This window comes from Artibeus jamaicensis, unplaced genomic scaffold (genome assembly GCF_021234435.1).
Source record: "Artibeus jamaicensis isolate MK-2021 breed Jamaican fruit bat unplaced genomic scaffold, CSHL_Jam_final contig_585, whole genome shotgun sequence".
NCBI classification, from domain to species: Eukaryota; Metazoa; Chordata; class Mammalia; order Chiroptera; family Phyllostomidae; genus Artibeus; species Artibeus jamaicensis.
The window spans coordinates 14,005,844-14,033,321 of NW_026521894.1; the positions used below are offsets into that span (position 1 = coordinate 14,005,844).

The 27,478-nt window shown below is 39.5% G+C and overlaps 1 protein-coding gene across 1 annotated transcript in view; it reads right to left on the reverse strand.

Annotated features, from left to right (window-relative positions):
• Positions 1–6,629: 6,629 nt before the first annotated feature.
• SESN3 (sestrin 3) overlaps positions 6,630–27,478 on the reverse strand; it is an 87,168-nt gene continuing 66,319 nt past the window's right edge. Inside the window, exons 7-10 of the mRNA XM_037163435.2 lie at positions 19,749–19,867; positions 18,661–18,851; positions 16,486–16,630; positions 6,630–14,352 (exon numbers count right to left, since the gene is read on the reverse strand). Of these exons, the coding sequence (XP_037019330.1) occupies positions 14,266–14,352; positions 16,486–16,630; positions 18,661–18,851; positions 19,749–19,867 (542 nt within the window). The 3' untranslated portion in view covers positions 6,630–14,265. The remainder of the gene's footprint in view (positions 14,353–16,485; positions 16,631–18,660; positions 18,852–19,748; positions 19,868–27,478) is intronic.

Below are 27,478 nucleotides of genomic sequence, written 5' to 3' on the forward strand. Positions count from 1 at the left end.
ACTTGCTGTAGTTTCCGTTGCTCTCCAAATAAAAGCCACAGCCCAGGCTGCACAGTGAACTGACGCAGGGACATGCATTCTCTGGGTGACCTCCTGTGACCCCCCCCAGCATCTGCCCATGCGCTGGGGGCATCTCCCTCTTACACAGCGTTCCTTCCAGATACCTCCCAATTCTCTGCTTGGCCCATAGAGAGCTTGCACAGCCCCTGCCATGGCAAAGGCTGGAAGAGTTGTTTTTGCTGCTCTGCCTGCCTCTCTCCCTCCCCCAACCCCAGGCTGGCCTGCCAGTGAGGGCGGCTCAAGCCACAGCTCAGTTCTAGTGCTTTCTTTTAGATCGAAGTGAAACGCCCATCTATGGGGTTCTTTAACCTCAAGACATGTATAAATCCCTCAGAATGGGCACTGTGGAGGGAGCTGGGACTCAAAGCACAGTTCTTTCTAATGAAATCACCTCTTTGACCTCAAGTCTTCCACAGCTAGGAATAGGATGGAGATGAGGCTTACAAACAGGGGTTTTTGTTTTGTTTGTTTTTGTGTGTCCTGAATAGAGGGACCGTCATTTCACTTTGGACTTTGGGAGCACTCTGCCATAGGCAGAAATGAGCAGCAAGAGTGCTGGTCCCAGAATCCTGTTATGCATAGAAGAGGCTCAGCGAAAGCAGCTGGTTAGAATCTACTGTTATACAACAGCGCAGGTTCCTTCTGGAGCACTGGGGCGGGCAAAGCCCTGAGCAGCAAGCACCCTGAAACAGCACCGGGGAGCTGAGAGAGGGTGGAGGGGCTAACTCGGCTCTGTCACCACCAGGCCTACTGCCCGGAATTAGAGCACAGGGGCTTCTGAAGCCCTGAACCTCGCCCACCCATTGACCTCCTGCCCTCTCAGCCAGTCCCTGTACCCTGTCCAGGGATCTTCTCCATGGACATCAGCCCCAGCCTCAGCCCAGAAGGGTTCCTTCTGCAGGGATGGCTCTGTAATGACCCACCCGCCCCTGGCCAAGCAGCTGGAGGCCTCGGTGCTGCCATATCCCCTCTAGAATGGGTAGCCACTCTCCTCTTGAAAACCACACAGAAGAATCTTTTCCCTTCAACCAAAAGGTAAGAGTCCTTCTCTCTTACTCAGAGGCCCCATGGCTGTCTGATCCTCACCTGTCACTGAGTCCTTGGTCCAGGCACAGTGTGTCCTGTTTGATGTCACCGAGGCCAGCACCAGGCAAACTCATAAAGGAGATGCAGTTTGTCTGAAGGGCTTGTGCCCACGGGGGTGGGGGCGGCAGGCATCTCATGCACACTGGCAAGGGGTGAGTTGGCACAACCTTTCTGGAAAGCAGTCCAGGAATATGTATTAAGAGCATTGTTTTTGCCTTTTGATTGAGAAATCCCACTTTAGTACTTTCTAATTCAGGAGTAGTTTGTAACAGGTTTATAAGGAAGAGGTTTATCATTTTTCCTGTGGGGAATCCAACTTTGATGTAGCTTCTTCTAAATTCTGTTAGATTTGCTGCTTTAATAAGATATGAACCTTCTTTGTTGTTTTGGTGGTTTTTTTTGCCACATACTGAACAGAGAGACGGGAGGCAGTCAAGGCAGACTTGAGGCCATGCAGAAAATGTTGTCTGCAGGGGGTCTCAAAAGGAGCCGGCTGTGGTGCTGAGTGCGTAACAGTTTGTGTGGGGAGTTTGTAAAAAGGGAAATTCCATGAGCCCCACACCGCCCATTGATTCAGTAAATTTGGGTGGTTTCAGGAATGTCTATTTTTGAGAAGCTTCCCCATAGATTCTGATATATAAAGGTTTTGAGAACCATGGCTTAGACTATAATCTACTGCCCAAATTCTTAGTTTTTAAAGAAGTCCCCTAAGGTCTTATTTTCATGGGAATATTGTATATCACACAGGATTCTTGCATTCAGGAAATATCTGAAATACCAGACAAGCATTCTTACCCCAAAGTCACAAGAAGGAGAGCAATTACGGAAGATATTACGTAACCCATATGCCATTTTTAAGAGCATGACTGTATGTAGGTTCAGAGAAATCCAGCACTTTCACATGCAGAAGTGCTCTGCTCACAAGCAAGCGTGGGCACTTGACTTCTTTTCCTCGGGTCGGTCATGTGGAATGGGCTCATGTTTCCATGGTCACCTTCCTGGCATTTCTAAGATTCTGCCATAAACATGACTTTAGAAGCAACTGGGAATTCCTTTTCTTACCTGCCTAACCCAGTGGACTTCTCTCCACTTGGCCTGCAAGTCAGTTTGGTAAATCAGGGCTGAAATTCTTTCCACTGTTAGGAAGACATTTGGTGGGAGGCGTTATTAATTTTGCCCACCTGTTTTCAAAATGTGCTGGACATTAGAATAACCAAGAAAGCTTTTCAAAACCGAATGTCCTGTATGCACCTCAGGCATCCCATCAGAAGCTCAGGGTGGCGGGCTGGTTCTCCGATATCGGTAAGTCCTCAGGGATTCTAGGTGCAGCGCGGTTACGAACTGCTCATTTGGTCTAAATGCCATCTGGGATAGGAATAGAAGTATAGTAGGAACGTTCACTGGTATGTGGGAGAAAAGTATTTCTTTTCCTTGTCCCCTACCCCATTCATGATGCCATGACGACTTTCTGTGTCCGCTTGTCTGTCTGCGGTTTGTTTTGTTTTTTTCTTTTTTTTCACAGCCTTCAAATATTAACCTTTCAGGTGGCCCGGTATTGTAGCTTTGTTACATTCAGAACGAGAAACTCCTGTTATAAATAACCCAACCACTTTCCCTCAGAGTCAGACTGCGTGGCCCCCAGAATTTTTTTTCAATGGCGACTGGTGGTCTTTGTCCCACACTCCCTAAATCAGAATCTCTGAGGGTGGTTCCATAAATCCGGATTTTTACCAAGGTCCCCAGTGATCCTTATGCACTCTGATGTCTGGGTATTTGGGCCCTAACTCACTAGTCTAGTTACGAGTACAGTCATGCTTAGTGCCCAAAATATGAAGGATAAAGACCTAAGAATGAGCTTGACAGGAATATGATATATTCCACCTGACAAAGAGGGACATTCTGGGGATAAAGAGGGAGATCAAGGGCTGATTATGAAGTTACCAACTACTTTGACTCTAGCTGAGAAATATAAATGAAAATCCTTGAGACTACTTGCAGGGCTATCCTTTTTTTCTTTTTTACTGAATTTATCGGGGAGCTGTTGGTTAATTGTACCAGTTTCAGGGGTACAATTCTAATAATATATCAGTTCTATACTATATTGTACTGTGTGTTCACCACCCCAAGTCAAGTCTTCTTCCCTCACCATTTATTCCCTGCACACCCCCTTCCGCCTCCTCCTCCAAGGCTTCCTTAGTACACTGTGATAGGAGGAAAAAACTTCCCAATCCCAGTTCTCTGTGAGGTGCCACTCACCCGCGTTATTATATCAGTTACCTATTGCCACAATAATGCTGTGTAAAACATACAACCAACCATAAAACCTCAATGGTGCACCATAAATAGGGAGTTTTGCTCAGGTGCCTGTGGCTGTGCCGGGCGATTCTGCTGATCTGAGCTGGGCTTGGTGAGGCACGTCCTGTGCGTCAGCAGTCAGTTGCAGGTGATCTTGGGTGGTCTTGCTCACGTGTCTGAGACCTTGGCCAGGATACCTGGGGCAATTCAGCCGGCTCCGGTGGGGTCCTCCTGCAGCAGGCTGTCCTCGGCACGGCAGGATTCTGAGAGTGTGGAAGCAGGCAAGGTCCCTTAGAGCCCAGGTCTGCAGCTTGAGCAATGCCCATGCCACTTCTGCCGCCCGACCCACGGGATGAACCCATAGTCAAGGAAGTGAAGAAACACGCTCACCTCCTGATGAGGGAAGGTGTTGCGTTCCAGTCCAAAGGGTGTGAATGTAGGAACATTCGTTGATTCCACTTATGTGAACCATCTACCACACCCATTACCTAACTTTTATTCATTTAGGTAAAGTGTAGTTAGAAAGCACAAAGTTCTGAAGGCTCTCCTGTTGGTCCTGGCCAGCAGGAGGTCTTTGCCTGGATGTGGGAAGGCCAGGCCTTGGGTGTCAACAGTCTGCCTTGAGTATCTTACACTTTACCACAGATGGCCTGGTGTACATCATCAAGGGGATGGGTCCAAGTATTCAGGAAATTATTTCAGGTATGCATACAACTTCCCAAAGGAGGCATCACAGTTACCTTGCAGCTTCTCTCCTGCCCTTAAATTCCAGTCAGATTCTGCTTATCATAGGAGCAGGGGCAGCTATCTCCATGGTAAAAAAAAAAACAAACACAAAACCACCCCACACACAAAAACACACACAAAGAAAGTGACTTTCTTCTGCTTTTCCAAATGAATGAAGTATTTTGGCTTCACCTTTCCGACCCTGCAGTCTGACCTGAGGACACCCCACAAATCCACCTCTAGTGGAATTCCTGCACACACGTGCACTGACTACTATAGGGGTTTCTGCTCCGTTTTTGCTCCCTAAAGGTCTTGCTCCAAATCTTAGTTATTCTGCAGATGCCTGTTTATTACCTGTTTTACAAACTGTCACCTATTACAGCAAACACAGTGCACTACAAACACAAGGGCATACAGGAAAAAGACTGTGTGTAGAAGTCAGACAAATCTGAGAACAATTCCACCACCCACTTATTTGATCTTAGACAAGTTGCTCGATTTTGCTAAGCCTATATTTTTAAATGTTTAAAATGGGGATGATACCCACTTACAGGATGATTATAATAAAAATACTACATTTAAAGTTCCTAATATTTAGAAGGCTCTTGAGAAATGGCGGCTTTTATGACCCCCATTTTACAAGCTATTACCTTACTCTCTTCCACATTGGCAGCTGCCCCCATCTCACCCTCAGCTTCCCACACGTCCCCCTTTTGAAGGACCAGTACTATGTCTTTTCTTTACTGTTACCTGCATTTAACAGATGAAAAAAACAAAGGAACCACATTAAGTCTTGTTCAAGGTCGGGTAGTTGGCAATGGTGGTGCTCAGATCTGAATTTATTCTGGGATCTGTGTCCTGACTCCCTACACTGTACTGCCTTTTCTTGACCTGGGCTCCCAGGAAAGCAAAGCAGAAGACCAAGGCTGATTTGAGACCTACAGGGCAGAGGTGGAGGGGGAGGGGACTGAAATAGTAGAGTAGGGAAGGCTGACAGAGTTGGACTGCCACTCAGGCCCACCAGGCCCAGGGAGTCTCCAAATTGTGGCCTGGGGAAATGACAGAGGAAAGCACTCATCCACTGCCTCCAGTGAGTCACTGCTCCTGGGTCGACCATTAACTCCTCTTCTGCTCGTGCGTGCTCAGCTCGAGGGCAGGTCCCTCTGGCACCCTGCTGGGAGCACTCAGTGCAACCTCAGCACAGGGAACCAGACCAGGGCAGCCCTGGGCCGCAGGAGGTACTTCCCCACTGGGCCTGTAAAGACCTGGCCGCAGTCTGCATGGACCTAGTGGCCACAGTAGCAAGGCGGGACTTGGAGGGGCCACGGTGACTGTGAAATGGTCACTCGTGCACTGATGCCTCTGCAAATAAAGGAAATAGTGAATGGGTGGTGAAGAGTAATGCAACCGATAGAGTTCACCTGAGTTTCATCTGGCTGCAAAGATGAAGGATTTGTTTTCATTTATTTTGGGAGCAGGCCAGTGCAGGAGGGAATATTAAGAATTCTTGCCTCAAATTCCTTTTAAAGAATTCTGTGGTGAAGTTTGGGCTCACCTGTGTTTTGAAACATGTGAAGCGGATGAGATCATGGGAGCAGAGACATTTTCTGAGGCTGACTTTTCTTCTCGCCACACTTAGAAAGTTCTGTGCATTAGAAACTCTGACTTTGAATTGGTAACTCCTGCCATGTAGGAGAATGGTCCTAAAAATAAAATGCAACAGTTTCAAGCTTGCCTGAGTCTTCTTTAGCATCAGGCTTGTTGGGAGAAATGGTTAGCCTTTAAATGGACAGGTACCAATTTTATATACCGGTCCGTGCACGTCCCCTCCCTGCCCCCCGGGACCATTCAGGACTGGGAGGTGAAAAATCTATTTCTTAAAAAAAAATCGTAAAAGTTACAAGTTAGCCAGAGAGGAAGGTTATCTAACATCTGGTTCACAGTAAAATGTCATGTTGATAGCCTGGTTATTTTGATCATTTAGCAAAAAACTTAGGCTGAATTAAGGTAGAGAAATTCTATAAAAGATGTGGTATCAGAAAGAGCAGAATAGAAATCCTCATTGCCAACTCTAGGTGCCAACTCTCGGGCAAGCAAAGCTCTCCTAAGACTCAACTTCCTCATTTATAAAATGGTATCACTTCTTCACTATTTTGGTAACAAGAGAAAAAGTGAAATAAATATTCCTCTTGCTGAGACCATAACTGATCATTTAAAGGGTAACAATAATGATACATTTGCCCAATTTATACTATTGCAATATTCTACTAATATGATATTGAGTGACTATAAGAAATGTCATGAGAAAACTGTGTGTGAGGGAGGAATTCAGGGGGAGAAAATGACTCTTACAATTCTGATATCTTTTAGAATGCATATCTCAATAATGACACAGAGACAAACCCAGGCAAAAATGCTACTCCAATGTAAATATCAGTACGTACATATATAAAAGCAAATAATTGGGGTTCAGTTTTGCCAATTTTATTGAACCAATAAAATTCCTACTAATAACAATGAAATAAATTTCTGCAAGTATAAATGTGATACAGTTTAACAAAACCCATTGTTCTGTACCTATAAATAGATTTTCAAAATGTCATAAAAAGTGCAGTTATGAATTGTTAACATGTTAATACACAGTTCCTTTATTTCAAATGTGTTTGTCTTGACTCGCTAACATTTCCTTCTGCATCTGTTCAAATAATATTACCCATCCCTCCAAAAAAAAAAGGCATTAAAGCACTAGAATACACATAAACTGATCCATTCAGGTCAGCTTTAGTCAGAGTTGTAAAATCAGCAACATAAGAAAAATAAAACCTAGTCATACATACAAAAAGCTTCCATGGGTTCTATAATCTCCTTAACTGCTGACTCATGTGGAGGGCATAACAGTTGAAAAGGCGTATATGGTTAACTACCTTAGACTACATCTACAGCAGGGTCTGGTATGCCAGAACAAGTTTAAAGTGGCTGTTTATCAAGTCTGCTATTTTCAGAATTGAAACTATAAATATAAGACTGCCATTTGACAATGAAAATTGTGTAAATCCTAAATTGCATCAATGATCTATCTGATAAAAGCTTATTCTAATTGAAAACCTTATATAGTAAGAGACATATACATATATATATATAGCAGTCTTAAAGATCATCCGCCTCACATTAGTCCAAAGTCACGTGCTTCGTAAAAAAAAATTACAGTAACAAAGCACAGGACTACAAAGGCAAAACATCACAGCTTCTGATTACACTGAATAAAAAGTACCAAGGAACACAAAAGATAATTCTGTATTAATACTGATGAATTAAAGAACTATAATAGACATTTCACAGCATGCTACATATATCGCTCACAACTTAAGGATAAAATGAAGTCTAAAATTGAAAGTCAAAAAGTTGGCAATCTGATTTCATGTGCAATTCAGCTACAAAGCCTTAATATGTACATTCATCATGTAGCTGCCCTGCAAAATCAGGATTTAAAAACAAGATTTCAAGTTCAAATCCTATTTTATAAGCTAAAGGATACATCCAGTTCTTCCATGACCAGAAAAGTTATTTTCAGGTTTGAAGGAGCTAATCCAAGCAGCAAGGCCACGTTCCAAGTCGACTGGACAGGGTTCCTTTTCACCTTGCTCAGACTGTGCATGTGGATGTCACTGTTCTACGTATGAGCACAAAGATGCCAAACTGGCTTGTGGTTTGCTTTCTGTGTCTATCTTATCTCAGGTTGAAAGAGTAAATGTAAAGAGAAAGAGGAAGGGAAAATTTTGTTTTCTTTCCAGACAAGATATATGAATGCAAAGGAAATATCTGCATTAGATAATACAGTTTGGATAACTTTCCTTGATGAACAAGGGTATCATTTAACTCTTTGCTTCTATTTTAGAGAACCAGTAAAATTCAGAAAAAAACACCCTCAACATTACAAAGGAAACTACTTGGCTACTCAACTGATATGTTTCCTTTATCCTACCTTTTGATCCTTCCTTATCAGATTTGGAAGTCAGGTAAAAATTTGTGAAAACATTAGGAAAAAGACGTATGGCCCATCTCATTTGTAAATATTATAACCCATACACTTAGTTAACCAGGATTCATACATTCCCTTTTAAGAGGTTAAATTGAGGGGTGGAAGATCATTTTTGCAAATTTATATACCAAAAATTATATTTATCACATTTAGGCTTACTAATGTTTGATATTCTTCTGTGAACTGCAAATTGGGTTGTTTTTTTGTTGTTCTAAAGGCTATTTTACAGTACGCATTTCATGATTTCAAAAATTTCCACAAGCACTGCAAAGAATCAAATATCATTCCTTTCCCTACCCCGTTGCAATTCTCTCCTTTTTCAATTCTGTACTTCATGGTGGTATAACCATGATTAATTTAAAGCTACAACAAATGCTTCATTACATATGACTTAATAAAAGCCATTCCTTCAGTCTCTATCACTGTCTCACTTCTTAATTAGGCATTGACTCATGCCTGCGTCCTGAAAGGCATCACTAGACTCTGCTATCAGGCTGGGTTGCTCATGAATGGGAGTGAAAAGCATCCAGATACCACCACTGATCACAGTAATTGATACTTGCTAACAGGGTGGTTCATTCCTCTTCAGGTCAGACAACCATCTGTAGATAAACACACCCCATATTAGAAACCTGACAAGTCTTCCTCTGTGAACTACACCGAGTAAGCACACACTGGCTGGAGAGGAAGAACTCCTGCTTCTTCCTCCTCTGTGCGTTTCCTGCTCCTCAATGATACTGTCTGGATATTCCTAAGTGTAGCCAGGGAATAAAGGTGACGAAGTCAATGCACTCCCTTTCTTTCCCATGGGACATCCCCCCAGCCCCCATGAAAACAGGGTAGTCTAACCCAGGAAAGCCTGATCAAATCCTTATGTAGCTAATTTTGTGGCTTTTTAAACATATAATCATATGGGCTTCTGTGATGTAATAGGACCACCTGAATACCCTTTATCATATTTCCTTCTACTAAAAGTGTGTTTCAAGGCTCAAATACCACCAAATAAAGCAAATGCCCAAAACACCACCCATTTGTATGCCAGAACTTTCCTGTTCCAATACAGGTTACAGATCAATCTGGACTGATGGGGAATTTTAACGTTACATTCAAAGAACTTGGACTAATACCAGTATTTATTACCTAATACAGATCCAGGTTAGAATGGCAATTCGATCACTTTAAAATCCTGTTAAATGCTAAATTCTGCATGGTAGAAATAGTTTAATTTCTGTATCTGTATAAATATAAAGATTCCTACTCTGTTAGAAGGCAAAAATTTTCTGTGATTTATTTAAAATATGGAAGTAGTATTACTGAACAACAGAGAGTAAATCCATGAAAACACTGGATACTCTGAATTTATAGGCTCTTTGGGGATGAGGTAGAGGAGAGCAAGATATTTTGGCAGCTGGGAAAGGGTAGAACAGTCTGGGATGGACGGGATTACACTGGTGCTGCAGAATATCCGGCGGGGTCTCTGGAACAGAGGTGAGCCAAAATATCACAGGATGGTAGCAGGACTCAGAGGGAGTTAGGACAAAGTCATTATTCTTAATGAATGGAGAAAAAGTGACTCAGAAAAGTAAATGCTGGTGACTATCAGCAGGTGGCTGGTGATGTTTGGTTTGGAGTGTGAAAAGGCATTCAGACCAAGATGGACTGAGGAAAGGGGAGCAGAGGGAGCGTGTAGAGGTTGAGGCACTTGGAGGAAGAGAAAGCAGGTGGGGAGGGTGGGCTGCGTACAGGGAGGAGCTCCTAGGGTGGGAAATGTTCCTTTATAATAAGTGTATGATGCTGAGGACAGCCATGCTCTCGGAATTAGTTTCATGTGTTCTTTGAAAACCTTTTCCTTCCTCACCAGGCTCTGCTTTGACATATATATACCTCTATCTCTATGATCCTTTTCACCCCTGCTATTTTTGTTCTAGGTCTCACCTGAGCAGATACTGCTAAGTTATATTAGCATGCAAATAAGCTCCACATAAAGGGGACATTTAAGTTCTGTTGACTGAGATGAATACATTCATGTTACAGTACTGCTTTGAGGAAAGACTACTTATTTTGATTCTCAGTCTCCAGAAGGAGATTATAGGGAAACACAGTTTATGCTGATGGCCACCTAGAAGAGGTTCTGATTATACGAATTAGCTAACTTAAAACTTGTTCTAAATGGTGTAGTCACGTGTCTTTCAGTTTGCTGTTGGATTATACTACTAAAAAAATTTCATATGCTATCTATGTAACATTAGTGTTGCATAAGTTTACTCCATGCAGCAAGACCATCTATTTGCATAAAAAGTCCTATTAGAGAAAGAGCTTAAGGTCTTTCTTTCCAGAGGAATGATTTAGAATTGTCTTTAAACACAACATAAACCAAAAACCTCACGTTACTAGTACAGTGCAAATCGTTTTTATAACATGCACTGAAACTTATTTTTTCCCTGATGACTTGTCCTTAGAGTTTAAGAAAATGCTGCCATCAATACCCATGCAGTCTGCACTACAGTGGTGAACTATTTGTAAGTACAGAAATTGGTTTGCTGATAATTTTATTTTGCTACAGCATGAAAAAAAAACACCTTGATTTTGGATTAAAAATAACTCTGTAAGGCAGGAAGGAAAAATTGCTCTGGAATAATGTTAATTAGCTTTTAGAAACATTGAAAAAAGTTAGGAGACTATACATAACACAACTAAGATAGGGATTCTGGTTCAAACAGGAGATTGATAAAAAGCTTACGCCGAGTCTCTGTTCTAAAACAGCCTGTGAAACCTGGCCATTATTGGGGTTTAAAGCCATAATAAAGGCCATCTTTTTTTCTAAAAAGTACCCCAAATGGAACAAAGATTCTTCCTGAGACTGAGACAATATACTTAGTTCAAAAAGGTGAGTAAGGTAATGAGCAGTCCCGTCTCAAAAGCCTTTTTTCCTCTAAATGTCACGAGTTCACCTGAGGAGGCGGAATCTGACAGTCCAAGGAGGCTGCCAGGCCAACTCCTAGATTCGAGGGATCAGGTCAAAGAACAGATTTACTTTCAGATGGGACAGTATTTAGGTATTTCTTAAGGTGATCTGAAAAATTAAGAATTACAACTAGAGCTGGAAAACCTGAAATTTGAAAGTAAATAGACATCGATCAAGCATATGTATCAGTGGATGACTAGACTAATTTTAACATAATGAGCAACGGAGTTAAGAGAATTCACATTCACATGTGCTTTTTTCACGTACACTTGCACATTTAAGTTTGGCACAATGCAGGCCCAAGGTATAGGCCAGCATCTCGTATAATCACATCGTTTCACCAATTGAACCAGATAGCTCTTTTAAAAATATCACATTTTAATACAAAAAGCTATGCTATAAATTACTATAGTAAATTCAATACTCTGAAAAAATACCACCCTGGAAAACCGCATCAGAATTTCAAGTCTGCATTAGATCAAGTTCACAGCAAACTCGTTGTAACGTGGCATCCACAACCTGGAATGCTGTGCCTGCTGCATCCGAGTAGGTGCTCAGGCCCCCCCAGAAGTCAATTTTTCTAGGCTGGTTCACTGAGGTTCATAAGTAAATTGTTTTGTTTTTGTTTATAGTTCCAAGTCAACTGATTTTCTTGATTATTGATGAGACAGAGCAATGCTGAGTTGAAAAGAAACTGTGCTAGGAGAAAGATCTAGTAAAGGCACTAATATTTCCATAACTCAGATTCCAACTACTTACATTTCTGGGGCAAAACAAGAAAAAACCCAAAAACTAAGTGGCCATTTTAGTTACTTAAACCTTGTTTCCCCTTTTGGTCTAAAATTCATGTGGGTGTTCTCTGAGGACTTCTCCTCCTTCTCAATATACAAAAGTCATTTTCATCCTGTAACACAGGTCACCTGCACAAAAATAGAGGGCTGTTAACTGAAGGAATTCTATTAAAAAATAAATGCCAAGAATAAAAGATATCCTCAACTGGAAAGCTCTAAAGTTAGGGACGTTAAATGGACATTTATGTTGTCATCTGGATTTTGCCATTCTCCTACATATTTTCTTTACAAAACATATCTATGTAATGTGATATTGAATAAAACTGACATATGGTACATCAATAAACAGAAGAAACCTGGCCTGGGTTCTTTGACTAATCTCTTTAAATAAACCACCCTGTCTTTAAAAAATTAGTAAATTTTTCCTCCCATGGAAGTTTTCAAAGAAGATCCTAGAATTTAAAAATGCAGAACTTCCTTATGTTAATAGGCTTACAGTCATCTCTCTATTTTCTTATCTGGAACAAGATAAAAAAGAAAGCAACCTACTTATTGTACCAGAAAAGAAAGATAAGTGGAAGGGGGGAAATTACTTAACAAAACACTAGTCAACTATTCTTTCACAAGAGAGGAAAAAAAGTAAGTCCTACATTACAAGTAAGTAAATCTAAAATCTTTGTGGGAACGCTAACAAAAAAAATCTAACTATATTATTTGTTATGGAAAAAAAATGGATCTGTTTTTAAAAAATCAGCATGTTGGTATACAATTTAAGTCACTGTTAATTAACCGAAGTGTTTAAGCTGTGCAGTCGTGTCCTATTGGATAGTTGTAAGCATCTCTTTAGGCACTTCACTGGTTCGTTAACAGAAAACAAATTAAAGCTATAAACACATAATGTTGTGCTCTGTGAAGATAGTCTAATCAAGCAACATAAACCAATGCAAAAATGTGACTTTTTGGATGTTTATATTCTTCCCCTATCACTTGACAATCTTTTTTAACCAGTCATCCAAAGAGATTTTTCTGGGGAAGAGGATGCTTTGGCATTATGAAAGGAACATTGTTTAACCCCAGTAAGGCAAAAGCCTTGTGCAATAAAGAAATCTGAACCAAATTTCTTTATGGCTCTGTTTTAAAGGACACTTCTGCAGTGACTAATAGGGGGAAAGTTTAGTGGAGTATATATATATTTTTAACATATTGCACTCTTTTTGTTGTTGTTGTTCATTCACATTAATGCATAGACACACAATTTTTACCTTTGAATAATAAACTGTTTAACCTATCATAAGAAAAATCATGGAAAATAAGTCCTAAAAGCCTAACAGGAAAAAATATAGGCATATTAACCTTCTTTTGCTTACTGCAATATAGAAAACACTATGAGAAAAGAAAAATGTGCAAAGAAAATTTTTGGTCAGCCTTGTGTGGGTGGGTGCAAGTTTGTATGTGCCAACTAAATGAACTGTAAGCAGCACTGTGAGCACTGATCATTTAAGATGACTGAGGATTACTGTCAGTGATAGAAAGGATTGTGCATAATTCCACTTTTAATATATACATCTGATGTGGAAAACTGAAACTTCTGTTTCAGAATAGAAAGAAAATAACTGAATTTGGCATTTCAGTAGCATGCTATAGAATTCATCATGATTAATTTCACATTAAATTATGGACAATGGCTGTATCACATTTCACGTTATCGCCAATAGCAGTAAAAAAAAACAAAAACAAACGAACAACAACAAAAAAACCCAAACAGTGCCTGACAAATAATCTCCTGGGGACACAGGTATGTGTCCCATGAGCAGCTTAGTTCAACAGCGCGTGCTTTTCCTCTACCAGATTTAGGACACAACACGAAAAGTTGAGAATGGCCAGAGGAGGTTATTCTTTGCTGAATTCCAATGTCTGAATCAACAATCGCTTGAGCAGATTTTTAAGCGCTTTTCCTTATTTAACCAAAAAAAGGGGGGAGGGAAATACACATACACGCAAACCCCGAAGCGCTGAAGTTAAGCATTAACAAACCAGGTTCATGATTTATGATCAGTTTCCAAAAATCCAACTATAAACAATGCAAAGTAGTGCTCCTCAGTATTATTTTTGCAATTGTTAGTAATGTTAAGCATCAAGAAAAAGAAAACACATCATTGCACATTACAGCCGCCCCCAAAAAACGGCTAAACTTTGACACAGAGAAGTGAATAATTTTTGATGCTACATCACAAACAGCTTCTGATGTATATCCCACGTGAAAAGGTCTTTACACTCATACGACATTTTCCCTGGATGCTGCTTCAAGTCAAATGCCGCGTGATGGCACGAAGAGCATACAGAAGTTCAGCTTGCATCCGTGCTTCCATTAAAAGTAAGTTGACGTGAACCTAGAAATGAAAATGCGATCAATTTAATGACCGTTATAAACAACTGAAAAATTTTAAATGTTATTCATATAGCAGACCTTCACAAAAGTTTTTCTTGTGTACGTAGACACATGCACAAACACACCCTCCCTGGGCAGAGTCATGCGTGTACATGATGTAACATGCAGAGAAAAACTGCTTATAAAAAAACAGCTCTCATAAGCCGTAAAGATAACCCGTCAAACACAGGCGGCGAACACGAGGCCCACGGGCAGATCCGACCTCCACCTTGTTTTATCCCGCCCAGCACCTTGTTTCTACCTGGCGGCCGTGCTGAGCTCCTTGCCCCAAGTTAAGGAGCAGTTACATTTGTACAGTCCTAAAATTACATACAGCCCTTTGAAGGCAACCATGAGACTGATGTGGCCCCTGGTGAAAATGAGTTTGACACCTCTGCCCTAAACTCTTAACAATTCCAGTAAGTTTTTAAGCATATATGTTATGTAAAGCCAATCAATCTTTTGGATTTATAAAATGAAACAAATTTTTATACATTACAACTTTTCTAAAAACTATATTAATATTTCCTCTTCCAGTTGTAAAATGTTATAAGGCTAAAAATCCACCCTGCATTTTTTATGGTCTATTCTTATTCCTTGCAAAACTTTGAAAGGCATTTTTTACTATTTAACTGGAAGGATACTAAAGTGAACATCTGAAGCTTTCAGTGATTTGCAATTAGTGTCTGGTATTCATTAGACAGGTGTAACTTCCCTAGAGTCTTTTAAAAGTAACTGAAAAAGCCCTTAGCTTTTTTGGGGATACTATTTCTAAGTTGATAGATTAACTCATATTATTTTCAAAATGTATTACATAAAATGTGATATTAGACTTCAATCATTTTGGTTACTTTCCATAGGTTGGTATATTGTTAGATATGAATCTCTTGATGAATGAAGAGAATTTCTAGATAAAAATAGTGAAGAAAGAAAATCTACTGCAAACATATAAAGAGTCCATGAAGATCCATTAAAGGGAGAGCTGGGGTAACATGGATATTTACTGACTGTGTGACTGGCTCTGAGACTTTCCCAAAAACCCTGCCAGGCATGAGGCTATAATATTTTCTGTCAAGGTCATATATAACTATATAGCTATAGTTATATAGTGAGTATTAGGACCCTAAAAAGTTTTTTACTCTCAAGCTTGAAAACAGTGGAATAAATGGAAGATTCTTGGACTTAGAGGTCAACAGACTCAGGTTTAAGGCCAGTTTTTGTAATGTTAGTAATGATCCTTAATATTTATTAATTTTCAAATAATGATTCCCCTATAGCCAAAGAAATACTTTTATATCATATATTTGACTCAAAGGTCCTGCATTATATTGTCAAAATATTAAATTACTAAATTAGAATGAGGAAATACTGTTCTATCAAGTTACTGGAAAGGTTACAGTTAAAAAAGTCTCTAAATGTATAGGCCTTCTAGACCAAGACACAATTACACTTAACATCTCAGTAGGTCTGATTTTTAATAGTTAGAACGACAGATGGTTTTTCAAATGTACTTTAAAAATATCAACATTCAGATTTAAATGTTCTTTTTTTAAGTTTTTTTTTCCCCCATTACCATTTAATATCCTGACACCTGCTTCCTCCCAGCAATCACCACACTGCTGTCCATGCCCATGAGTCCTTTAAAGGCCAAAGTTTAGTGAAGGCTAAACTTTATACACCACATTAGACAAAATACACCCTCCAAATTTAGTTAATATTCAATAAACCTAAATTTAAACACATTTTTAAAAAGATGGCAGGATGATGCTACTTCCATTTCTTTTAATGGCACCAATTTCTTAATATCTTCATGCACAGTTTTTCATAATCATTACTTTTTTAAAAAGATTTTATTCACTTATTTTTAGAGGGGAAGGAGAGAGGGAGAGAAACATCAACGTGTGGTTGCCTCTCATGTGTCCCTTGCTGGGAACTGGCCTGCAACCCAGGCATGTGCCCTGACTGGGAATGGAACTGCAACCGTCTGGTTCGCAGGCCCACACTCAATCCAATGAGCTCCACCAGCCAGGGCTATAATCATTCTTTTTATATTGAATAATCTACCATGGTATACTTGTTCAGTCATGCAACACACCTTTTCTGAGTGTTTGAACTGACGCCAATAACTGTCATACATGCGCTTGGTAGTTCTCTCAGGATAGCAGGCCACTGTCTTAATGTAAACCTTCAGGCTTCGTTCAAGTAACTGATTAACTTCTCCATAGTCATAGTCATCATACCTGTGAGCAATAGAACAACAGCTTGGTGATGACAAAACCAAAATTTCTGACTTCTAAAGTTATACCAGAGATGTTCACTGTCTAGGCATTTAACACCAAAAACTCATTAATTAATGCATCTAAAATATTTATTTAATGTCTATTATGTGCCATGTATTCTTTTAAGTACTGGTAGTAGACAAATGAACAGAACAGACAAAAATCCCTAGTCTTAAGGAATTTAAATTCTACTGGAGAAAAAAAGAAAAATTAAAAAGATAAAAGAATAGTATGTCAGATGGTGATAACTGCTATGGAGATGAAATGAAACTGATGGCTAGGAGGGGAGCTGTGATTTTTAAATAGTGCAGGCAGGAAGGCTTCTCTGAGAGGCTGACATCTGGGAAATACCCGGAGGAGCAAATATAAAGCCCTAAGTAGGAATCAAGTGTTTCAAGAACGGAGTAATGAACTGTGTCCAGTGTTGCTGACTCAGATAAGGTAACTGGAAACTGACCACCAAAATTAGCTACACAGAGGCCACTGGCAACCTAAATGAGACCAGTTTTGTTAGTGAAGAAGGAGTAAAAGCCTGATCTGGAAGTAGGTTCAAGAGAGAATGAGAGATGAGAAAATGGTGACAGTAAACATATAAAGTGTTTTCAAGAGATTGGCTGTGCACTGGGGCAGAGACATGTGAGGCAAAAGCCCGAGAAACAAGCAGAATGAAGAAAAAAATTTTTAAGATGAGAGAAATAACATCAAGTTTATATACTAATGAGAAAGATCCAATAAAGAGATTTGTAAAGGTGATCACACAGAAAAGGGAGATTGCTAGAACAAGGATCTTTGAAGGTGAGAGAAGATGGGGCTTTGTGCCCAAGTGCACAGGAGCACTGACAGTTCATCCATAACACACAAGAGGGGCCAGAAAGTGGGTCCAGAGGCGGACAGGAGGGTAAATGCAGTGGGGGGGGTGGTTGTGAAGTTTCTGCATTTTCCATTAGTTTTTAACCCAATATAACACAGTTAAAACACAGTATCTCAAGGATTTTATATAAACTATATTTGGTACCATCCCATAGGTAAATATAATCAGCATAGCATTTGTTATTTATTATCATGAATATAATAAACATTTATCACAATTGAATTAAATTCTATTGGTGTTTATTCTTTTTAATTAAGTAGGTATAATATCTGTGTCTTAAAATGTGATGATTCTGTGACAATTTATTGACTAGGATGGTAAATGGGTAAATAGCAGTTATTATTTACTATCATAATAGCGTTTTTTAGGTAGAATGTCGATATTTTAGGAAGTTTGTTTTTTCTTAGTTAAGATTACAAAACTACATTGCTTAACAATTAAATTCTAATTCCACTTCACATAGGCTTTCTGTTACTTTATCACAAAGGATATAGTACAGCGTCGAAGTGAATGCATTCATAGCTAGAAACTTTCTGCAAATGTATTTCCATAAAAGACTTCAAAAACCAGATTATGGAGGCATATTCTCTCCCCAACAACAACAAAAAAGCATTCCTGATTATAGACCATTCAATCTCATTTATTCACTACCTTCTCAATACTAATTTTTACTTTTATAATTTATTTTTATTATATTTTTCCCATTACCATTTGTCCTTTTTACCCTCGTCCATCTCTATCCACTCAATGCTAAATTTTAAAATGTAGAGGCCATTAACTTACACTGACTGATAGTTTTGTTTCAGGATTATGTGAACTTACGTAAGCTTTATGAGGGCAGAATCTATCCTAGTTCTATTCTGATTTTACACTATGTCCAATGATTCCTGATTTTTTCCACTCACTAGTAAATTGTTATGACTGTATTTACATATGCATGTTAAGATTACAATAGTTAATCACAGACAAATGCTTTCATGTAAAATGAAATTAATTTTTTAAAAATCAGAAGCCTACATGTAATATTTTCTCACCAGAACTGTGTACTCCTACAGAATATAAGACTCACATCAGAATTTTCCTTTAGAAATGTATAAAACTGTCTCCATAATGAACATACCTGATTCCGAACATACAGTGAACATAGTTAAATAAAGCTCTATGCAGCGTGGTTGTGTCAGCGTCCTCGTGGGTGGCCATAGTGTTATAGGTGAGACTGTAGACCATGCGAAACTTTTCATCAAGAAGATGTCCAATGTCGGAATAAAGTCTGTTCACCAGGGAGAACCCATGATTTTCCCAGGTATAGTCCTAAGAGAATAAAATGTATACAATCATAAAATGGACATTCTTCATTTATTATTTTTAATGTTTTATTGATTATGCCATTACAGTTGTCCCGTTTGACATTCTCCATTTAAATAAACTCTAGGTTTTTATTAACTATAACTACTTAAGCAAATAAGTGAAGCTATTTCAAATTTACTTCTAAGTTTGTAGCTTTACTAAGAAGACTTCACATCACTTTGTAGGTTGGAGTGCCATGTTGTTTTCCCAGTGGGGTCCAGGGTTTGTCATGTCAGTAACAAACTGGCTGCTTCCTGTGGTCCAGTACAATACCATGCAAACTACACCCTCATCTGGAAGGACCCCAGGATATCTTGGACTATTCCTATGTGACCCAACCTGTTCAGTAACATGGACGGTTAGATCATCTAGAAGAGGTGCAAAGGAGTTTGTATTAATTCAAGTTTATACTCTCTGTACGGGCCACATCATTATTGTGACTATATTTTTCTAAGAATAAGGAAGGAATAACTCTTAAGCCACTAGCTAGTGGTTTATGATCTTATTATAAAATGTCTTTTAATAATAAATGTGATACATCCTTTGATTTCTTCCCTGCTATGCTCCTCCCCACAAAATGGTATGAATATTATCCAACTACAATGTAATAAAGCAAGTAACTGAATAGAGCAGTTTCCTTTTGCCTTTAAAATGGAGGAAACATTAAAATAATACTACATCTATTGGGACGTCGAATTGTATATACTAGGCTAAAAGCTAGATTCAATAAAAAGATTCACAGACTCTATCAAAATTATCTACTAATTTCTTTAGAAGCCAATTTATTTACATTTCAACATTTTCACAATTTAAATAATAGTATTTATTCTCTAGTTTCTCTGAAATAAAGACATTTCATACCTGAGCTCGGAATGTTGGCAAATGCTCTTCTCCTCGTCTGGCAAAGTCCTCATATCCAAAACTAGGGTCTTCAATATATCGGGAGACATCAGCTGTTATAATCATGTCATCCTCAAAATCTAAGAACAATAACAAACAATCTAGTATTAAGAAAACTGTACAAAGTTAGAATAAAACACCTCCATTTTCCTACACTTTTTAGCTTTTCTGTGGATTTCCAAAGTAACAATATGGATTGATTACCTGGCTTCAATTCATATAAAACATCTACTGCTAAAATTTTAAATAAAATATCATTGCCAAATACTGGTCATCTTAACATTTAACTATGGTTACTCAGTCAAAAAAGTGACTAAATTGCAATAACCCAATAATAGTAGCTCATTGAGAAAAGGAAGATGGCACAGGCCTGCGAGTAGAACGCTTGAACTTTGATCTCTGGGGATGAAGTCAGATGCAGAGAAAGGGAAGAGATGCAGGTAAAGATCACTTTGACTGAGTTGAATGTTAAGACAGGTTTGGTTAAACTCAGACAGTGTTTCATCTGCATATATTCACAGGGAAAATAAGTTCATTTTTAGTTTAGTAAGAAGCATACAGGGAGAGACACTGGAAAAGGAACACAGAAAGGATGAGGTGGACTTTTGGGAGCCACTATTTGCTGCTAGTTAAATGAGGAAGGTCTGTTTGTAAAATTTATTGAGTTTTACACCTAGGATATGTGCCTTTTCTGTGTACATGAAAATAAAAGATATACAACATGGAATAAACAAATGCTAATGAGATTATGAATGAAATACTTATCAAAGTGGCATTAAGGAAGACAGGAAGACTACAATAATAGCTTAACACTAACTTCTTCATACTTGATAATATTATAAGTTTACCACTGAGAAATTGTAAAAACCCAATGCATGTTAATTCTTTCTATTTTTTAAAAAATATGTAACCTAACTTCTAGTGAGCAGGCTGATTTATATACAGGAACTTCCAATTCAGATATACATGATAAATTGATATTTGAATTCTCTCTCGAGGACACGCTTCCATTGATTTTGAGAGAGAGAGAGAGAAATGCTGTTACAAGGGAGAAACATTAATTGGTAGCCTCCCTCTTGCACCCCAACTGGGAATCAAACTTGCAACCTTTTCATGCATGAAATGATGCTCCAAACAGCTAAGCCACATAGCCAGGGTGATAAGCTGATTTTTTAACCTTATCATACAAAATTATTTTTTTTATTTTGAATCATTTTTAATTTTTCAATTATAATTGACATAATTATATTAATTTCAGGCATAAACCCCAGTGATTAGACATTACATAACTTAGCAAGTGATCATTCCAACAAATCTTGTACCCAGCCTGGCCCCATACATAGTTACTAGAATATTACTGCCTATATTCCCTATGCTGTACTTTACATCCCCATGACTATTCTGTAACAACCAATTTGTGCTTCCTAATCCCTGTACCCTTTTCACCCTACCCTACTTCTCATCTGACAACTGTCAAAGTGTTCTCTGTATCTATAAGTCTGTTTTGTTCAGCTAGTTCATTTATTGTTTTTAGATTCAATTGTTGATAGTAGGTATTTATTGCCATTTTTATTGTTCATATTTTTAATCTTTCATTTCTTCTTCTTCTTAAAGACCCTTTAAGATTTCATGTAATACTGGTTTGGCGGTGATGAACTCCTTTACCTTCTTGTCTGGCAAGTTATCTGCCCTTCAAATATAAATGATCATTTTGCTGGGTAGAGTAATCTTGGTTGCAGGTCCTTGCTTTTGGTTGTGTGAGGAGGCACAGTGTTTCCACCTAGGCCTCCATCTTGGCCAGAAGTTCAGTCCTTGCTTTTCATCACTTTGAATATTTCTTGCCAATCCCTCCTGGCCTGCCAAGTTTCTGTTGAGAAATCAACTGATGGTCTTATGGAAGCCCCCTGGTAGGTAACTGTTCTCTCTTGCTGCTTCTAAGATTCTCTGTTTAACTTTAACCTTTGGTATATTAAATATTATGTGTCTTGGTGTAGGCATCTTTGGGTTCATTGTATTTGGGATTTTCTGCACTTCTTGGACTTATATGTCTGTTTCCTTCACTAAGTTAGGGAAGGTTTCTGTCATTATTTTTTCAAATAGGTTTCCGATTTCTTGCTCTCTTCTTCAGGCACCCCCATGATGTGAATGAATACTGGTATGCCTGAAGTTGTCCCAGAGGTTCCTCACACCATCCCCATTTTTTAATTCATCTTTTTCTTTTGCTGTTCTGATTGGTTGTTTTTTGTTTCCTTATATTCCAAATCACTAATTTGATTCTCGGCTTCATCTACTATACTGCTGATTCCCTGTAAATTATTCTTCATTTCTGACTGGTCCTTCTTTATGCTGTTGAGGTTCTCACTAAGTACATTAAGCATCCTAATTACCAGTGTTTTTGAAATCTGCATCTAGTAGATCACTTGTCTCCATTTCGTTTATTTTTTTTCTGGAATTTTATTCTGTTCTTCCATCTGGGAAGAACATACATTTGTCTCCTCATTTGGCAGCTTCACTGTGTTTACTTCTATGTATTGATATTAGAGCTACTACGTCTCCCAGAATTGGTAGAGTGGCTTAATATATTAAGTGTTCTGTAGGGTCCAGTAGCACAGCCTTCCTGATCACCAAAGCTTGGCACTCAAGGTGCATCTCTTATGTGGGGTGTGTACACCCTCTCTTGTAGTTGAGCCTTGACTGATATTGGCACATCAGTAGGAGGGATTTACCCCCAGGTTGATCAGCTGCAAGGACTGGATGCAACCACTTACCACTGACATCTGACTACAGTACAGAATCAGCTGTGTAGGGGCTCACTCTACAGAGCATGACTTATATCAGCAGGGCTCTGGTGCTTGCTGAGTCTACCTCTTGAGTGTGTCACTTGTGAAGGTTATTAAGTGATGATGCTTCTATGAGGTCTGAAGCTGTCTACTGGTTCTGAGCCCTCCTGGGAAGTACAGACCAAGGTCAGCTGCTGCCTGTGTTCTGCCTGGGGCCACTCTGCATAATCTACAAAGCAATCTGCAGATGGCTGCTACCTGTGCTGGGCTTGGAGGTGTCCAGGCAAGGCCAAGCAGTGAACCAAGGCCAGCTGCTGCTAGTATCGGGCCTAGGGCCACTTAGCAAGAGTTATGGGACTAACTGAGCCAGATGCTGCTTGTTTGAGAGATTTTAGGAAAACCCAAAATGTGAGCTAAGACAGGCCATTCATATAGAAAAGTCATGTCTACGGCTATACCACCCTGAACACGCCCAATCTCGTCTGATCTTGTAAGCTAAGCAGGGTCGGACCTGGTTAGTACTTGGATGGGAGAAAAGTCATTTAAAACATGGGTAGGCTAAAAGTTTGTTAGGGTGTAGTCCCAGAGAATCATCAGGGCAAAAAAATGTGAGCCAGGGTGATGCAGACTAAGTTATGTCACCCGCCTGCTGGCTCTGTCAGGGGAGGGCTTAGAAGAGAAACAATGGCCTCTGTGAGCACTTCTATATGGAAGATAGCTGCACCCCCCAGCTCTTGCCCTGATGCCAGACCATTCAGTTCCTCCCCATATGTCCCTGGTGCCTTTCAAGCTACTGCTCCTGTGATAGAGCTCAGAGCAATTGATTCTGAGTAAGCCCATGGCCCTTTAAGAGGAACTGCCTGGGCCTAGAGATGTCCTTCCTCTCCCCCATCCTCAATTCCTGCTGGTTTTTAAAGTCATAAGTTATGAGGGCTTCTCTTCCTGGCACTGCAACTCGACTGGGGGCCCTGGTATGGGTGGGCTGGGACCCTGCACTCCTCAGGGGACCTCAGGAGCCAAGATATTCCTCCTGATTTTTATCTGCCACACTTGGGTGTTGGACCAGACCATTTTGCATCTCCACCCCTCCTGCGAGGGTCTTGATGTGGTTTCTTCTTTAAATCCCTAGTTATATGACTTCCATTCAGCCAGATTTCAGGAGGTTCTGAATGATGGCTCTTCTGTAGTTTATTGTAGTTTTGATATGCCTGAGGGAGGAGATGAGTACAGCATTTACTTATGCCACCATCTTGATGGGAAGTCCCAATGCATGTTAATTTGATTTTAAGAAAATTCTCTTGACTCACTTTTTTAGATTAGTCTTCATAATTACTTTTTCCTGATTTATACCACTAAAAGGGAATGAACAGCCTTTTTTTACTATCTTCTCTGAAAAATAAACATTTTTCAAATTTAATGAAAAACTAGCTCCTTCCATACAAAGAACAATATTTGCTTAGTATTTTAATTAATATTAAATACATTCAATATTTAGTAAACAGTTAATAAAAATTATGGCATAACAAAAACTGTAACTCTTAATTAAACAGTGAAGGTACACTTAAAAAACAAATGCAATTATAATAATTCTTCTGAAAAACCTAGTAAACTAGTAATATCTTTACTATCTTTTATCTTTGCTATTTAATGAAAAGCCTCACAATAAGTATTCCTTTCTCACAAGTTTTAACTTTACCTTGGATCACTAGCATGGACTAAAAGGAGTGCTTAATAATGGCAAGAAAGATTAAAGAGTCTAGGCTACCCAACTTAGAAAATATTTTATTAAAATTCTTACTAACTTTATTACACACAAGGAAATTGGCATTTGCTGACTACTTACAATATATCAGGTATTTCCTATGTACTTATTATTTTTTCTTTGTTTCATGAACAGGAAAAGAAATATCTACTTAAGTAATAAGTCAACTAGCCCTGGCTGGTGTGGCTCAGTGGACTGAGCGCTGGCTTGTGAACTGGAGGGCTGACGGTTTGATTCCCCCTCAGGGCACATGTCTGGTTTGCGGTCCAGGTTCCCAGTTAGGGGTGTGAGAAGGGCAACCAGTGGAGGCATCTCTCCCACACTGATGTTTCTCTCCCTCTTATCTCCTTCCTGTCCCATCTCTCTAAAAATAAACAAACACAATGTTTAAAAAAAGCAAACTGTAAGTTACTAATACACTGACAATGTGGATTAGTTTAAGATAATGTGGAAAACTTGTAAACATTAAACTATAGAAATTGATCTCTAAAGAGAAATCTCAGGTTTTCCCTAACCTATCCCTCATCCACTGTTGTATCTGCGGTAAACAGAAACACTTTATAAATGGCATTTTCAATGCATTATCTCAATATTTACCAATGAGGTTGTCTTTGCTTAAATTCAGTTCACCATACAATAATCAATGGAAGTGAAGCAAAACAATGTAAAACTTAAATGCTGAGGCTGCTATAAAAGCTAGAAGTTTTGTGCAGTGAAAAGCAAAATTAAACCAAGGAGAGTGAGTAATAACTAAACTCTGTGTAACTATTTCTCTATTGAAGTGACAGAGAAACTATACAAACCCTGTAGCTTCATTTCCCAAATATCAATACTGGAGTTGACTATTACTTAGCTGGTTTCTTTGACTACGACCCCAAGAGTGGTTTGCAGAGCAACAGCATTAGAATCACTTGGAGCTGTCATAGAAAGGTGGCTGATCAGATAGATCCTTGCCCAGAATGACTGAATCAGAATCTGCATTTCAGCCAGACTCATCAGTGACTCACCTGCACAGTAAAGTTTGAGGGACACTGTGTTAGACAGTTCCAGACTAGATGTTTTATAGACATCTTAACTCCAAATGTCCAAAATATAGCAGCTTACATGCCCCTTTAGGTTAGAAAGATCAGACCAACATGGTAAGACCCCTGTCTATCTAACAACTACTTACACCTCATGATCTATGTCCTAACAATACAACCATTTTTTCTCCTGAAGCAAGCATCCTGTTTCCTTCCCATCGTACCTTGGCTCAGGCTTGGATGCTGTTTATACCAATTCTCCTGTCCCCCAGCCACTGCCTGACTCCCCTGCACTCACGATATTTAGATTTAGCTTAGAGCCTAATGGTTGGAGAAAGTTATCCTCTAGGAACTGCTTCTGTCCACACTCCTCCCCTACCAAGACTGAGCCGAGACTGGGTTTGGGATCCTCTTCTAGGTACAGACACCCTTCATCTTCTATTATTTATTGTAATGACTTATTTCTCTCCCTTTATCTATGATAGCTCTCAGAAAGCAGAAACCATGTCTTATTGAGGCTGAAAATCTACTTACCGCAGTGATAAGAATATATAGGGTTCTGAATCAAATGTTTGTAGAATAATTCTTAAATAAATAGCTAAAATACCACATTTCATTTTGGGGGAGATTTCCTACTTATGAGAAGCTCTGAGAAACTGTTACTTAATATACTCAATTTTGTTGATAAAATCTTTCATAAAAAAGATCATCACAAGAAATGATAAAAGGAATTCTTTTTCATGGTAAAGCTTCTGAGAGCTATTGGTTGATGTAATGTTTGAAGTTAAGAGACAAGTGATGGCTAAATCAATTACTCTCAGAATTTATGAAACTGATGAGTCTTAAGACCAGTTATTTTGAAGCCCCCTTTTAAGCCAAAATGGAACTCAGTTTTAAAAATAAATGTTATGGCCAGCATAGGTAAAGACAACTCACATCCTTGCACGACAACATCAAAATTATAACTAAACTACAGAACAATCACTCGGAACCATCAGATGAGCTGATGAGCAGATTGAGCTGAACGTTAAGTCCAACAACTACAGAATTAAAGAAGAAACCATATCAAAACTGGTAGGAGGGGTAGAGATGTGGAAAAGGCTGGTCCCACACTCACATGTGGCAAATAAAAATCTAGAAGGATATTAGGAGTGAGGAGTTCCAGCTCCATACCAGTCCCCCCAGCTCAGGGTTCCAGGAAGATAAGTCCCCATAACTTCCCAGTGCCAGGAAGATAAGTCCCTGTAACTTCTGCCTGTAAAAACCAGCAGGGATCGAGGCTGTAAAAGACAGAAACTGCTGAAATCCCACGCAGTTCCTCCTAAAGGGCCCACACACAGATTTACTGGCACTCACTCCCTCTGAGCTCAAGTGCTAGGGCAGCAGACTAAAGGAAATTAGAGACATATGGGGAGTTAACTGAATTGTCTGGCATCGGGGCAAGAGCTGGGGGATACCTTTATCCCAGACAGAAGAGCTGGAAAAGGCCATTGTTCCTTTTCTGAGCCCTCCCCCCACACAGCCAAAGTGCTGGCAGGCAGGTGCCATATCTGAGACTCCATCAATGGAGCCCACACTCTTTGCCACACCCTAGTGATTGCCTGAGGCTCTGCCCCACCCAACCATGAGGCTCACCTAAGCTGTTTCCGGTGGCTTTTCCATATGAATGGCTTGTCTTGGCCCAAGCTTCAGATTATCCTAATTCTTTCAAAAAAGCTTCGTGACCCCCAAACCTTTTGCTAAATTGCAACAGGCCTAATACTAGAGCAGACAGCCTTGGTCTACACCCTGGCCTCTGGTGGGCAACTCCAAGCACAGCACAAGTAAGAGCCATCTGCAGATCGCTCTGTAGCTAATGCTGTGTGACTTCAGACAGAACACAGGCAATGGCTGACCTTCAGCAATAAAAGGTCAACTATCAGAGGAGGGTGTACACAGCCCACACAGTGGATGCACACTGAGTACCCAGCTGGGGTAACAGAGAAGGCTGTGCCACTGGACCCTACAGGGCAGTAAGCTACTAGATTAAGCTACTCTGTCAATCCTGGGAAACATAGTAGCTCTATCTAATACAGAAAAACAAACACAGAGACTACCAAAATGAGAAGAGAAGAAAACACAGCCAAA